The 16,778-nt window shown below is 41.1% G+C and overlaps 1 protein-coding gene across 9 annotated transcripts in view; it reads right to left on the bottom strand.

The window, feature by feature from the left end:
- Positions 1-5,912: 5,912 nt before the first annotated feature.
- Positions 5,913-16,778, bottom strand: part of CYRIB (CYFIP related Rac1 interactor B) — a 98,049-nt gene continuing 87,183 nt past the window's right edge. For all 9 annotated transcript variants that reach the window (XM_066175933.1, XM_066175944.1, XM_066175961.1 and 6 more), the window contains 8 exons: positions 15,050-15,155; positions 13,956-14,092; positions 13,252-13,329; positions 13,041-13,157; positions 12,010-12,089; positions 10,752-10,878; positions 9,109-9,179; positions 5,913-6,704 (listed from right to left, as the gene is read on the bottom strand). In XM_066175933.1, the coding sequence (XP_066032030.1) occupies positions 6,641-6,704; positions 9,109-9,179; positions 10,752-10,878; positions 12,010-12,089; positions 13,041-13,157; positions 13,252-13,329; positions 13,956-14,092; positions 15,050-15,155 (780 nt within the window). In that variant the 3' untranslated portion in view covers positions 5,913-6,640. The remainder of the gene's footprint in view (positions 6,705-9,108; positions 9,180-10,751; positions 10,879-12,009; positions 12,090-13,040; positions 13,158-13,251; positions 13,330-13,955; positions 14,093-15,049; positions 15,156-16,778) is intronic.

Raw genomic sequence — 16,778 nt, 5'->3', positions numbered from 1 at the left:
ATGTTCGGTACTGAATGTAGATTCTATCACCTTAAAAACAACAGTAAGGGTACTAAAGATGAGAAAGGCAACTGCTTTAAAGCCAGAAAGAGCACAGTTAGGATGGCCACATTACTTCAGCTCACGTTCCAGTAACACACTCCCACAATGTTTAATTACACCAATACTGATCAGGGGTCACATAGCTGGTTATGGGGACATAAGTTTTATACTGCAACATCTCATCTCTCTCTTCCCTGCACTTGGACACATCTCATGTGCCCCTTCACATGATGGGTGTGTTTCCAGTCCATTGGATGAGCTGGATGTGTGCACATACTCCCTTCCCAAGCCTGGACACTGGCCCATCATTTAGCCAATGTTCAAGCATCACTTTGACACAATAGGCACATGTGAAATCACGCAATGCAGGAGCATGGGGAGCAAGGATAAAATAAGCAGCTCAGTTGTTTCCTTGCCCACATCCAAGGAAGAGATGGGCCAGGCCACAGATCAGGCCAGATACATGTTCTTGCCAGACCAGCTCTGATTTGGGGTTGTCTTAGACTACCATGATCACAGAGGTCACCTCTGTCACTTGCAGCAGGAGCTCTCCCTGCTTCTGAGGAGAGGGACATCCATGATACACCCTGAATGGCAAGGAAGGGGAGAATGCAGAGAAACACTCCTCTGGAGACCTTGGGATCAACAGGAATTTGCCACCTCTAACGAGGGAAGCCCACAGCAGGAACCAGGACAGGGCACAGCAATCCTCTATCTCACTTCCTCATCGTAGTCACCAGGTGCTTGTAACTCCTCACCTCAACTACTGGACACCTCTGAGCCCTGCAGTAATGTGCGGGCTCCAAGACAGGGCTCAAGCATGAGCAGGGAATGCAGGGCCCTGGGGCAGGAGCCTGCAGGGGGTAGCAGACTGCTGCAGTTCACAGCATGCTGCTGAGGGGGAGAAGACAAATACACCTCCTGAATTTCTCCAACTTCTCTAGCACAAACAGGTCTCAGGAGCCATCCTAAGACCTGTCCTCAATAATTCCTTAGAAGCACATGGAAGATAACTGACAGCACCAACACACTTTTCCATATATAAGACAGGTAAGATGAATGCTTTCAAAAGGAAGACAAAGGGTCTTGGGTGAAGCTGCAGCTGTAAACAGACATGACTGAGCAGGGCAACTGAGGAAAGCCTGCAAGTGTGGCCCTGGAAGCTCCAGGACCACTCACATACAACAGCAACCTCAGGAAGCATGTTCACGACACACCAAGTCTGTGTAACCTGTTACCAGCCTACCATGCACTCGAGCATTTGCTGGTGAAATAGTTACAGCAGTGAATCCACATAATAAAACATCCAAGGGTTCAAGTGATTCAGCAGTGTCAACTGTATCTGACATCTTTCTGCAGCACATGGTATGCCTGTATATGTTCAGGAGATCAGAAAGAGCAGTGCTTACTTAATCTGACAAATCCCCTTGAGAAAACTGAATTCTACCACTTGGCCAAGCCTTGTAATTTGTAACACACCTGCAGTAACTTGATAACTTCACCACTGGCCCACAGAACCCCAAAAAGTCCCACTTCTCACTGCTACAGCTGTGACAGAGTGCACAGCACCACACAGATGTGAGAGACAGTTAGCTTACACCTGGCTAGATTTGCTCACTTGGTGCAGCCCTTTGTTGTAACCTTGACAGAAGAGGTAACCCTGTCCAGCCACCTTTACTACAGTAATAAAACTGAGGGATGAGACCAGCCTGAAAGGGTCATTAGCACAGGGAGAAGCAAACCACTGGCCAGATCCAGGGGCACCAAGTTGGTTGCAACCATCCAGTTTTTAAATATCCTGTGTGATAGTAATTCATTACAAAATTCATATACAAATTGATACCATGAACTTTATACTGGGATTGCTTTAGTCCTTGCTCCACTGCCCCCGAGCTGCTACTACCGATCTGCCAAGCAGGCATTTATACTGGGCTTGGGAGAAGGCCTCAAAAAACTTTCCTCAGGCTGGAAAAAATACCAAAAGGAAAAGAAAAAGCAAAGAGCTTGGTAATTTAGAGCTAGTTTTCTGTTTTGATTAAAGAAGCTGCTTCCCAGTGTTATTTCTCAAGATTTTGAGAACTAAGCAAACCCAACCCCACAGCCAAAAAAGGCACCCTCAAGGATGTGTCCTGCATCCAACAGGACTTGTGACTACACGTGTTTGCAGCACCCAGGGAACGTCACAGTGAACTTCCTACTGACACACTCCTCAAATCCCACACCTAGCTATAAACTCACAGCAACTGCCTTAACTACTCCTTGCTAGTTATTTCTCCAGTCTGTCTTTGCAGGGACAGAAAGACAACACCAAGCTTAGCAAACCCAAATAAAAGGAAGATGAGCAACCTTCAAGTGAAGCTGCAGTCTGAACAGTAATCACATCCCTGCTGCAAAAGACATGTTGGCATTGGCCGTGCAAGCCAGGATAAAGAAGCCAGAGTACAGTTCACCCAGAAGAAGATGCTTGCACAGGAATCCTCCAAGTCCACATGAAACAAGGCCATTTCAGGGTCCTCTCCAGATCTGTTCCAATCATAATAAAACTACACAGAAATAGGCAGCATTTCTGGCAAAGTGAAATCCCAATGTGGGTTATTAAGAGAAGATATGGACAGGAAAGGACACTTTTCTTAGGAGAGACATGTCCATAATTTGAAGTGAAATTTAAGGAACTGAAATCAACATCACTCAAGCAAGCTGGTACTAAAGAACTGCAGAAACATTCCAGAGCTAGGGGGTGGCACACACTGTCAGCCATGCAGCCTCTTTACTGTCTGTGACACACATCACACACACCACTGTAAAGTTTCCCCCAGAGACCCATCTGTGCCTGGAACCTGAGGCTCACAAGAAAGGAGCAATAGTGTTTACACTCAGAGACACAGCACCATGAGAAGAAGGTCTTTCATCCACAACAGCTACAGGCTGGTGACACTAGCACACAGCACAGGGAGAGCAGCTAATCTGAGCACAGGATTTATTTTAACCATTGAGTGCTACCCAGCCCAGCCCCCCAAAATTACAGGCTATCACATACAACAGGGTTGTGCCACCCAACCAGTGCAAATCTCTCCCCAGAACTTACACAGAGGCTGTTTAGTGACCCATACTTAATGCCAGGCCTGCCAGCCGCTCTCGGCTCCACCAGCACAGATAAAATGAAGCAGGGAAGACTAAAGTGTGGTTTTGCAAGGAACAAGCACCAAAGCTTGAGCAGGAACACACAGCAGTTTCAGCTCAAAACTGCAAACAGCTGATGCCTGGTGCACTGGAAGAGCCTGTTTTCTTGGAAAGCTCATGAGTGGGGAAGCTTGTAGAGCAGTGGGCCAGCCAACTCCAAGGCAAGCCAGCTCTAATCTCCCGTCCCAGCTGCGTACACAGAGAAACTGCAAAACACAAATGCCAGAGGAAAAAAAGGAAAGCTCCAATTATTCTCAGACCACAAGAACAACATTTAAAAGCAAAGATGCCATCAGGGCAGCAGAAAGGAAGATCTGTCCAAACCAGTTGATTGAAGAAATAGTGTCGTTTTAGCCAGCAGCCACTGAGGCAAGACAAAGAAGAAATCTGCTGTATGGCTGGTTCTGCCACGGCAGCACTCAGGCCTGATTTACTGTTTCAAGTGCTTTTCAATAAAATCAGAGGTAGGAACTGTCAAATACACAAGTTGTGCTTAAAACTCATTCTCTGTAAATTAGTTTTCCTTTAGATGGCTTTACTTACAAAAAGTAATACTGGAGAGAGCATGATTTGCTCCTCCTGGGATTATTATTCCTTAACTGTATTTGCAGCAACAAGGCTGACACTAAATTATTGTTTTTTCTTCAGGGTGATGAACTGATGAGGACAGTCCCTTTCAGATCTCTGCAAAAGGATCAGCTGTATACAGTTTGTAGCATTCACATGATTCTGGGAAAGATTTTTTTTTTCTCCTTTTTAAAAACCCCGAACAAATCCAGTTTTGTCCTTCCTCAGCTTGATTCAACTGTGATATTGCCAAAAGGAGTAGAGTAGTATCATGTCAAAGCAAGGGTATTTTATTCCTGTGGCCAGAAAAGCACATGGGTTAGTTTCTCTGTGACAGAGACCCAGGCTAAGTATCCTTGGCCAGAAAGAAGAAATGTATCACCCTAAGAGAGATGGACATACAGATACCCACAGTACACACCTGAACCTCCTCCAAAATCTTCAAGTGCCACAAGTTGCAATTTTGCAGATCTCTTCTTTTCAAAACAAACAAAGAAAAGATAAAAAAACATTTCTTGATGGTGCAGAAGGAATAGCCATAGGAAATCAAACATGGTCACGCTGATCCATTCTACCTGGAGCCAGCATGCTATGCAAAGTTACAGAACATTACTTGCCCACCAAATAAAGCTGAGGGACTCACGCTTGCAGGTTTCGAGCCTCCTTTCCAGAACACTGACATCTCATGTTAGGCATAATCACAATGGTGTCACACACCAGGGGCACTAACGTTTGCTCATCAGTGCAAAACATGCCATTTCCCAGAGTTTTCTAGTCATTCTCAATCCTTGCTCTCACAGAATCCCATAATGGCTAAGGCTGGAAGGGACCACAGCAAGGCATCTGGCCCAACCTCTCTGCTCAAGCAGGGTCATCCCAGAGCACATGGCACAGGATCATGTCCAGACAGTTCTTGGATATCTCCAGCAAGGAGACTCCATACCTTCTGTGGGCAATCTGTGCTAGTGATTGGTTGCTGCAAAGTAAAGATATTCTTCCTCATTTTCAAGTGGAACTTCCTGGGCATCAGTTTCTGCCCATTGCCTCTTGTCCTATTGCTGGGCACCACTGAGCAGAGCCTGGTCCATCCTGACACCTTCCTACAGACGCTGACAGACATTGACAAGGTCCCCTCAGTTTTCTCTTTCTGGGGCTGAACATGCCCAGCTCCCTCAGCCTTTCCTTGTAAGAATCTCCAGTTCCTACGCTGGACCCCTCCAGGAGCTCCATGTCTGCCTTGTCCTGAGGAGCCCAGAACTGGAGACATCACTCCAGGTGAGACTGCACAGGTCTGAGTAGAGGGACAGGATCATTTCCCTGACCTGCTGGCAGTGCTCCTCCTAACGCACCCCAGGACACCACTGCCCTTGGCCCCAGCCGGCTCATGGACAGCAGTTCTCCCCCTTCTCCACAGAGCAGCTTTCCAGCAGGTCAGTCCCCAGCCTGTGCTGGTGCCCAGGGTTGTTCCTCCCCAGGTGCAGGGCCCTGCATTTTCCTTCGCTGAATTTCAGACAGTTCCTCTCTACCCATCTCTCCAACCTGCCAAGGTCCTTTGGAAGGGCTGTAACTTTTCCCCTTCAATCCTTCCCCCCCCCATAAGAGCTTTAATTTCTTCACCAACCTATGTAAGCCTTGTTGCTATAAATTGTTACCCTAAGAAGAAACATTATTTAGTATGCTGTGATTATTCAAATTTTACAGAGTTCAAATGCCTAGATCCATAAGAGTACACACCAGTAGAGAGAGAGGGGAGTTCATCCCCCCACCCCTGGTACGGAAAGAGCCCAATGTGCAGTGTCATTTCTGATGGCTCTACTGAGGAGGCAGCTTGGGTAGTCCAGATGCAGATTCTTCAGCAATGTCCACTGGGATCTATATGGATTGCACCAAATTCCTCACCACAAACCCTACCTGAGTAATAATTCTCAGGGACAGGGAAGCAGCACAGAGTGGAGAGTAAGAACCCTAAAACACACTAGGCTTAAATCAGCGGATTAGGCAACTGGTTACTGGTAATGAAACAGCAGAGTTTTCACTATATAAAATTTATAAATTTATTTTTTTGTAAAAATCCAAAGAGCACGAAGACATCTCACTCAAAATACTGGTAAATCAAACCACACTTAGAAAAATGAAAGCTGATTTTATTATCTTATCCACAGCCAATCATTTGACATGAACATGCATACGTAATTTGCTACGCACACACCACAGTTTAACGTTAGTTATTAAAGGTTAAACATACAACATACATCCTTACAAAAATGAGTCAAAATGCAAACGTAACTTTTAAACAAAACAGTTTTTACTCATTTAAAAAAACTTTTGTGTTGGGTACCATTTTGTACAAACACAGTTAATTTAAACAAATCTGCTCTTAGTTTCCTCATGGTTGCACATGAAAATAAGCTGCAATAGAAAATGAAGTCATCAAGGGATTTTTAAATAGCAGAAGTAGGCAGTCTTGCCATGCAGAAGAAGCAATATTAAATATTAGTTTTTCAAAAAAAGAAAAAAACCACAAGTTTAAAAATATTTAGTTCAAGTCACAAATCTTTCCCCAGTACAGAGAAATCCAAATGCAACGCATAATTAGCTGCCACTTAGGATGGCTATTCTGAAAAGTAGAAATACTTTCCAGAATTGATAATTTTCATTGATTTGGCACAGAAAAGAAGTCTGAGCTTACTTAGGTACAAGAAAGTGATTTAAAAAAAAGGGTAAACAGGAAGAGAGAAAATAAAAAGCAAGAATGAACGAGATAGTAGTTGCAATCACTAAAAAAAAAAAATCTGTGCATCTCAGTCATTGCAGAATACTGTCTACAGCAGGTGCGAATTCCAGGTAATTGTTATTGCAACATGGATTTAATTTGCTTGGAGGTAGTCTCATCATTCAAATGCTTTGTTGTGTACCTAAACACAGAAATAAAGTCAAGATGAGCATAAATGCTATTGCACTTTAGCTTACAAATGTGTAATTTCTTTGTTTATGGCTCAACCTGACTGTACCAGAGCAAAACCTTCAGCCATGGATCATCACCCACTCCAGTCACCGAGAACACAAGTCAGACATTCTGATCAGAGAATGATACTACTAATCAGAACTATAATCCAGCAGCCTTGCACCAAGGGGAGCTCAAAATAAGCTTCAGCTGGACATTGGCTTTCACAATAAGCTCACAGTACCACTTGTGACAGTAATTATCCATCAGACTAACTCTGAGGGCTCTGCCCACAGGAAACATCTTCAAATAAGACAGCTTGAGAAACTCTTCTTCAAAACTTCTAGTGACCAAACCTTCCTAGGATCCCTCAATGACAATGGATTTAATCACTTTTCAGTCCAATTTCCTGCTTAGTTAAGTGATTGTGCTGCCAAAACTGAAGAGCACACAGGTGTGCTTATTTCAGCTCCTTTGCCTTTTAAAACTCTTTTAGGATAATAGCACACTTCTAAATCACTATCAAAATCTTAGTTATCTCTATTTTTAAAAGAAATCCTCATCGCAGGCTTTTTGTATGATTAATTTCCGTGATCTTCCTTCCTAACTAACCTAAAAGCAGATAAAATTTACTTTGTAATTTAAATTTAACATGTTAAATTAGCACTTTCATTGTTATCCACAACTGCAGTATTTTACTTGTTCACTTGATAAATATATAATGACTTTTTAGTTTGGAAGTTAATAATACTGTAGATTTCAGCACTTTTTTGGTAATTTATACTTTCAACAAACAAGTGGCCTAAGGTTTTCTGAAATCCTGAAAAGTTATTGCACTTAGTATTCTGCCCATGTGAAAAAGCTGAACATGATTACAATACTCAGATGAATTTGAAATTACAAAGAGCTAATCTCCCTCCAAAATCCATACCACCTTCCATTCGTTTTTGAAACACGTTATCTGTCTCTTGGGGAAACACAGGGACTTCTTACTCCTCCAGAATCAAAGACTTAGATTTGGATTTAATTCGTCATGATGACGTCTTGAACGTGTTTTCATCACATGAGCACACAGCAGCTCCCCCCTGCATCTCTTCCTAACAATTCCAAACATGGTTTAGAAAAGATTTAAGTATCCTATCCAGAGAGTAATCAAATGTACAACACCAGGACTATTACAGCATCCATGCATGGAAAGGGTTGGAGCAGGGAAAGCACAGCTTGAGAGCATGGACTAGATTTAACACTGCTAACCATAAAGTGAACTGTGTAATTAACTAAAAGTTAATGTCACTGCTCAGGGCAGTGAACCCCTGAACTACACCTTCTATGTATTTTCAGAGTGTCAACAATGATGGGAAAAATTGGCTACTAGTAAAAACTGGTGATCAAGGCAGCTGCAATCACAATAAACTAGTCAGAAATAAATGCTAATGAAACGTTTTCCCTCTGGGAGCCTGTGTTTTTTACTGATCACCATCTCCAAGACTGATCATGTTATGAAGTTCAGACACGAACATGATTTTAGCATGGAAATATTCACATGAAGTTTCAAATTAGGCATGGATTTTTTTTAATTTTTACTAATAATCTGAAACAACTTTGCTGAAGAACCCACCTACAATACCACATTATTTAACTCCTTACCACATTGTGACACAAAAAATAGAAAGAGGGCAAATGAAATTAAAGCAGATTCACTACAGATAAGGCAAACAAATGACAACTGCACAATTTCAGACGAGACAAACTAAAGCTTCCATGTTCCAAGCAAGTGCATGAGTAACAACACCCAGTTACAGTTATTTGTTACCAATTTAATGATACTTTTCCAAGTAAGGACAAGAACAAAGATTTCATCTGCCTATCACATTTTTCCACTTTTTGCCACTTCTCCCATGCTGGACACCCACACAACAAATGTGACTGAGCATAGATACAGCTTTACAACACGAATTATCAGGTTTCACATTAATATACGGAATTATTAATTTTTCTTTACTCCTCCAATTAATGTGGCAAATTCTTGTCTCATCTATTCTACAGCAGAGACGTGTGCCTTCAGTTCTTTCTGAAAAGGAACAATTCCTAGTTACGTACCATGCCATACTGGCTTATTCTTAACCTGCATGCACGGAAAAAGTTATCTTAGAATGAACAACTGCAAATTCACAACCCTGTTAAAACACAGAGGCTTCTTCATACACCACACATCCTTGTCTCAAGACACATTAGAAGAAAAGTCTGCAATAATTACATTCACCTTTCCCTGTAACAGTCACTGAATACTTTGCTGTAAAGAAAATGCCTTGGACAATTAATGAAAACTCACATCAAAGCATTAAAAAAGCCCCCCAAGAAACAAAAAGGAGTACCTGAGAGCATTTAGAAGGCCTTCTACACTGTTAGGAGGCTGGTCTTTAAGAACTTTGATGCATCCTTTCATCTAGGAGTTAAAAAAATTACAGGTTTTTCCATGCTAATACCTTCTGAGTTTACAAGAATGTTTTATATTCAGTATGTCAAAGATCAAAAACAAGTATTTAAAAGTAGCAGCAGTGTAAAGGCATTTTCTGGATATTAGAAAGGAATTAAGCTTTCATTATTACATTTTCCTATCACAGACTGGCTTAGCTACTTAAAAAGCTGCATCAAGTGCATCTTCGGCAACTTTGCTGATGACATCAAGCTGTGTGGTGTGGTTGACACACTGGAGGGGAGGGAAGGCATCCAGGGGGGCCTGGACAGGCTGCAGAGGTGGGACCTGTGCACCTCATGAAGCTCAACAACTCCAAGTGCAAGGTCCTGCAATTAGATCAGGGCATCCCAAGCACAAACACAGGCTGGCCAGAGAATGGACTGGGAGCAGCCCTGAGGAGAAGGGCTTGGGGGTGCTGTCGGACAAGATATTCAACATGACCCAGCAAAGTGCTCTGGCTGCCCAGAAAGACAACACCGTCCTGGGCTGTAGCAAAAGAAATGTGGACAGCACAGCAAGGGAGGTGATCCTCTACCTCTGCTCTGTTCTTGGAAGACCCCACCTGGATCCAGCCCTGGTGTCACCAGCAGAAAAATGACAAGGCTGTGCCAGAGTGAGTCCAGAGGAGGGTCATGAAGATGATCAGAGGGCTGGATCACCTCTGCTGTGAGGAAAGGCTGAGAGAACTGCGGCTGTTCAGCCTGGAGAATGCTCTGGGGAGACCTGAGAGCACCCTCCAGTATCTAATGGGAAGCTGGAAAAAGACATTTTACCAGATCATGTAGTGATATGATGAGGGAGAATGACTTTGAACGTTGTGGCTGCCCCATCCCTGGAAGTGTTCAAGGCCAGGTTGGACAGGGCCTTAAGCAACCTGGTCTAGTGGAAGGTGTCCCTGCCCATGGCAGGAGGGTTGGAATTGGATGATCTTTAAGGGCCCTTCCAACCCAAACCATTCTATGTAAACTTTAGCAAATGCAACTTTCAAGCTCTGCTTTATCAACCTTAAAATATAAATGGAACTGTGAGCAAAAATATATGTTTATCATAAATCCATTAAGAATTATTACATTCAGGCAGTGAAATAGTGACCAACTGTAGTTAATACAATGGGGCAATACTACTCCCTTTGAAATAACCACAAAATTACACATAGTAACAGCATGTATTACACAGGCTTACTATCAAACAGTAGAAAGCTGGAAACTCAAAAAGCGTGGTGGATGGTGAACTGAGCTATGCACCATTCAGTGAGGAACATGCCAGCTGTTACTGGGGCTGTTGTTACTTTCTGATCTGGATCTTTCAACACAACCACTGCTCACAAGTATTTCCAGACACTACCTGAATTATATAAAACCAGATTTTTCATGACCCACTTACATGTCCGAAGGCCTAGTTTGTATTTCTCACTGCTTAAATACATATTTTTGCTCACAGCTGCGTGTTTAGCACCAACCCAGTGTATACATCTGCTACTAGAACCTGCAAGACAGAAAAGGAGCCTACACACAAATATTCAGGAGAATAAAAACTTACATCAATTTTTGAAGTTTTGGCAAATGCGCCCACCGGATGCACGTGGTCATAGAGTATGATGACACCCACCATTACCCTCAGACAGAATGATACTGTTTCCTCATTTGTAAACCTGCTTCTATATTCACTGGAATTCAAAAACACAGCTTGTTATCTATGAAACACAAGATAACTGCACATAATAGTAATACCCAAATTAAGATTAAAGAGAAAAATTCTACTATAAATCCTCAGAGAAAAAACAAACCAACCCAACCAAATCCATCAACCCCAAATTTTTGAGAGGTTTTTTTATTCCCTTCAATAAACTGCCAAAAGTCAGATGAATGTGTAGAAAGTTACGTGAAGATTAATAAAATTTCTCAAACCTAAACCAGGATTCTATTTTTATGCCATTTTCATTTTTTTTTAACATAAAAAAGATGAAAACAATACATACTTTGTCTCCAGTGCTTCCTACACTTTTCCCTGCCACCTTCTAACACACACCCAAACTTCTGATTTAGAAAAAAAAAAGGCAGGCAAGTGGACAGCCTTTAATTGCTTTTTTTAAATGGAATAAAAAAGAGTTCCATTCCTAAAAAGAGTGAGAGTATAAATGCTTGGACCTCTTAATGCACTCCAAAACAAACGTCCTGTGGTATTTGGATAGAAACTCATTTATAAAGACATAGCTCATGCCCCAGTAATTTTACCAATAGAAAACTATTTAGAACACAGAATAAATCAATTAAAAAAATAATCAAAGATGAGTCTGACTTTGGTCATACTCCCCCCAGTGCCTCTCAAATGTACAGAAGACAACTGACTTCCTTTATGCCTGGAAGTTGTCTGTTAATTCCCATGAGAGAAGCACTGTCATTTTGTTAGAGCCATCAGCCAGGCCAGTCAGCAAGGACGCACCATCCAGAGCATTGCCCACAGCCCCTCTTTCAGGAGGCCCTAGGCAATCATGCTCAAATAGTTTATTTATCTGAATTATACATGAGAAAACCACTTATAAAGACTGCCAAGAGGTTGTCTAGCTTCCATAGCCATTCTGTTTTTAAATATTAATATGTTCAGAAAAGTAGACCACATGATTTGCATGGCTGGCAAAATGAGACAAGGTGGTTTCATGTCGATGTAAACAACTAAGCTGGTAAAAAGGAAGCATCACAGTTCCTAATTACTCCAATTATATTTCTTCCATGCATCACACATCAGGTCTGACAGAGAGAAGTGACTCATCCCCAACCCAGGCAGTGTTTGTACTCACGGGGTTTCCAGCATGACCCTGCACACACTCGCCATGGTGCTTAAGCAATCTGTTGTATTCTCTATGGGTAAATTTTTGTTCTGTAAAAGAAGGTTCACAGTTTCCACAATTCAATTAATGCGAAACATTGTACTACAAAACCTAAGTCAAATCAGTTATTTGCTGGCATAGCAATATGGAGCAATTAAAAACATCAACACAATTAGGGTAAACCAGGTAATCCTTGCACTTTTTTTTTTTTTTAATGTTATCACATAGATTAGCAATTTACAGAATGAAGGCTACCTCATGGGTTTTGCTTGCTTGTTTGTAGTCAAGGAACTACACTCTTGACATGATTGACTTTTGGAAAATTTTGAAGGATGTAACAGATGTAACTTTGCATTAATCATGTAATGGACAATTATTTTCTACTAAGAAAGAGTGAGCATTCTTTGCACATAAGCCAAAAATCATCACAGTCACCAGAAGGCAAGCACAGTATTTGTAGTGACTGGATTTTACAACAAATATTTATTTAGGTAGTCAAGGATAAATAGGGATGTGTCAAAATGTTGGAATACTTTTCCAGTTCATGTTCCTTCTCCATTTTGTAATAATGTAGTATACTTGACTTTACAAGTGTAACAAAAGAGTCTTGGGAAGGAGAAGAGGAAGCTACATTTCAATTCCATTCCCTATTTCAAGCAGAGAAACAAGCTGTTTCCCTTTCAATTTTCTGAAATTTCTGCTCTAAACCACCACCACAATGCAGGCAAAATACATACCTGCCCCACCTCCCTGTTTGAGGAAAGCCATCACTATTGATGTGACACTATCCATTAACTTTTGGGGATACATACACAAAGTGCCTGCCTGGAGTGCCTAACTCTACAGTATCTGGGAAAGACACATTGCATTTCTTGAGGCTCCAAACCCCAAGTTTTATTTCTAGATGCCAGATTAGGGCTGGAGGAGGTTGTGCTGTCAGTGATGTCTGGCCCTGCAGTGCTATGAAGCACATTACCCAAGCCATAAATTTATGCTCTTACCTCTGACACAAACTTTGTTGTGGCATCACTTAAGGTTTTCAACATTGGCGTCGCTTCAGCGTAAAATAAAGACATTCTGTTTGCCAATTCATTATTTACTTCATTTTCTCCCTCTGCCTAAAAAACAGAAAAAAGGGTTTAGCTGTTCTGTACATGGAGAAGAGAGGTGGTAGCAGAAGACTACATTTCATCTTATCCAAGGGTTACCTACTGGGACATTGTTAATCCTCATACGGCTCAGAGTTCTTCTGTAGTAGCTGAAGTCATTCTGTATAGCAGGATTTGTCATCTGTGTAGGTATGAAAGCAAGAGAGTTGTGACAAATTCAAGAAAAGGACAAGTTTTCATAAAATATAATACACCCAACAAGAAAATATTCAACTTCCTGAAGTGAAGCAAAAAGCCCTGTGACATGTTGGAAGCTGGTAAGCACAATGTAAAGCTTTCTGGTTTCTCAGATTCGGAACATGCCCTAACAGGAATGAGAAAAGGAGCAGACTCCTAGACACAAGCTGGAAATTAGTAGGCTGAAAAAAATTGCTATGCTAATTTGACTCCAAGGATCAAACCAGCAAATTAATTATCATTTCAGCTTAGTTCTTTGCACATTAGGGAGAAAATAGCTGGACTATGGGTGCATACAAGCTGAGAGCAGGAGCATTATTCCAAGAGATACGCCAAATTTGGGTGAAGAAACATGACTAATGTGAACTGAAATACAACCAGTGCCTAAAGCTAATATGATATTTCATCTGCTTTCTAGTTTAATCTAACTCTAGGTAATGAGAGCAAGCCAAGCAGATTGGATATTTGAGTATCCACTGCGCATTCTATTCCAGAACAGAACACAATCCAGATTGCTTCAGTAAACAGACTTGGCTTCTTTTTCCAGCCCTTCTGATTACAAGCTCTTACCTTGAGCTCATCAAATCTGAGTGTAAAGTGAAGAATTTCTGCAAACTGCTTAGCAAGAGCCTGCTCTCGCTCCAGGTGTTGTGTTGGGGAATAGGGAGTGCTGGTCAGGGCTCCCAGCAGGCCCCGCAGTCCTGCCTCTGGAACGACAGGAGAGGAGTTTGCAACATACAACTGCACTTGCTTCTTGTATCAATACTGGCTGATATTCTGCATGCTAGACTTAAAATATACAGCTGCCAAAATGCATGGTGATTAATAAAAAAGGGACCTGATGAACTGCTTATCTATGTGTCAACTGCTGCCATATTTACATACAAATTTCCGTATAGACCAGGTCTCATCAGCACTGACATCAACAAAAAAAACTTCTTCAAAAGCTTTACTCAAGCTTTGTCTGCAACATTTGTGTAGAACGTATTTCAATAACCTGTGTTAGCAGACTTCAGCCTTTAGGAGAAAACACAATTCAAGGGGCACACAGCTGTAAGCAGGTCATGCCTTATTTAAGATAAATTTATAATCCAGCTTCCTGTTCATCTTCTTGAAAAAAATATGTCACCCTTTCAAAAAGCAGAACTCACCTGCAAAAAGTTTCCATATTTTAAACACATTTTTTTACAAGCTATGTTAATAAATTTGATTAAAAGTAGAGATAACAACATAAAGCTCATGAAAACACAAGTGTCATTAGTTTCATCAGCACAGTCATCACAACAGTGAGTTTCTGAAGAGGTACGAAGCACCATCTCATGTGTATGAGCCAAGATCAGGTATTTCCACACAGCATATTATTTCTGGTATCAGAAACACTAACAGAATTAATTCCCGATTATTTAGTCCACTAATTTCCAGTCAATCTGCTGGTTACTGCTTTCCTGAGTTACTAAAGGAGTAGAGGAAGAGTAACAAGGATGATCCCATTCTCTTTCTCCTCTCAGGTATCCACTGAAGCAAGTTTGCTGTCATCCAGTGTATGGAGGCATCTATGCAATATGAGCACTTTTCCACAAAGAACTTGACCTATGTGTGATCACACCCCAATATACTAATTAATGAAGACACCCCCCCCCCCAAGTTAACACCTTTTCACTTACCTAGTCTTTGAGAAAATTCATAGAATTTCTTTAGTTTGCCTACTAGTGGAACAACTGCACTCCATGCCTTCTCTTGCAGCTTCTCATCATTTGGATGCTGTATTGCCTTAAATTAGAAAAGGAGAGGAGAAAAGTATGCTTAGATTGGGAATAACTGATGCACTGATTACAAAACAACCCCAAACAACAAAACACGAAAAACCAGAACACCTATGGCAGGACAAATGTTTGAAGAGCTAATAATTAAAAATCTACCTACTAAGAAGTTTTCAGTTGAGAGACAAGCATGTACTAACCCATGTCTGTTCCAAAAAGGTCTAAAAATTTGTGTTGAAAGTAAGCATCCTGAACAGGAAAACAACTTGGAGAGAGTATAAAGAAATGGTTAAAAATTAAGTTACTCAGATAAGAAAATTTACATATTTAGTAATTAACAACTTTACTGTGCTTATTCCAAGCAAAAAAAAATTAGAGATCAAAGCCTCATCTTAATGTTGGTATCTATCACTAATTCCCAAATTTACAAAGAAAAAAATTGCTGTGAAATTCAGGCTATTAACATTTAGTAACATTTAAGCATAATCAAGAAAATAAAGCACCACCAGGACACAGCATATACCACAGCTTTGAAGGATATATTTATAGACTTTGTCTTTACAGTAAACTTCACAGACATATAACACCTTAAATTGAACCTCTCCAGTTAGCAACTGAAAATATACCAAGAAAACAGAAATAAAAATGCTCGTAACTCTCCTGCAGGCTTTTCACTGTCAAGTTCTTGATTTCAAGAACTGTTTCAGTCAACCATGGGCTGTGGCTTGCAGCACACTCCTCTCTGGTCGTAGAAAGTTTCTTTCCTGCCATGTCTATCTCCTCTCAGAGGAGTATCTCTCCTTTCTCCATGGCATCAGCAGACACACATTACTGATCCTACAGTCTGTCCCTGAACATGCTCCTTCCTTGAAGACCAAGTAAGCTATTGCCCTTCCTAAGGGTTTTGTGTGACAGTTATACTTCTTGAACCTACCTTAATCAATTCCATGGAGAGAAAAAATTTCAAAGCTGAATGGCTTTGACTATCTCAAATTGCAATGGAGTGAGTAGAGACTCCTCCTTTCTAATATTATTTCTTAAGGGTATGTTACAGTGAGCAACTCCTTCCTTCATGAGCAAAGCAGCCCCCATTACTGCATGGGAGGAAGAAAGAAAGAAGCCTGGGAGAATATTTATTCCACCCTTTATTAAACAAAGGACAAATGGAGTGACATTCTGTACAGGAACTCTGCTTCTGTTCCAAACATTTACTTTAATAAATAAAAGCAAATTAAAAGGGATTGAAAACAAGATGCCTTTTGTGTTAGGATTACCAAACCAGGCTTCTCCAGTTACCATACAAGAGAATGTCAACACTACTCAGTATTGCACTGTAGTCACAGCACAAATTTCCAAATTCACTATAAACTCAAGAAGAGCTTATGTGGGAACACAAACATAAATCAATAGCAGTTATACGCCAAAAACCCTCAGAAGCATCATTTGCTATTACATATGTGGAGTAATATGATTAAAATCAAGCAACATCTGTTTTGCTGTTAAAAAGAAACATTCCAGAGCAGAAATTCAAGACAGTGATTTTAATACACAACATGCTCTGCCAAAACAGCTCCTGCAAGCAAAGTTAAACCCCAGCAGTATTTGGTTAGGATCAGACAATGAACAACCACAG

Source organism: Chamaea fasciata, unplaced genomic scaffold, assembly GCF_029207755.1.
Source record: "Chamaea fasciata isolate MVZ Bird 193981 ecotype frontalis unplaced genomic scaffold, bChaFas1.0.hap1 SCAF_1, whole genome shotgun sequence".
NCBI lineage: Eukaryota > Metazoa > Chordata > Aves > Passeriformes > Sylviidae > Chamaea > Chamaea fasciata.
The sequence above is the reverse complement of the archived record's forward strand: the minus strand, read 5'-3'. Positions and strand labels throughout refer to the sequence as shown.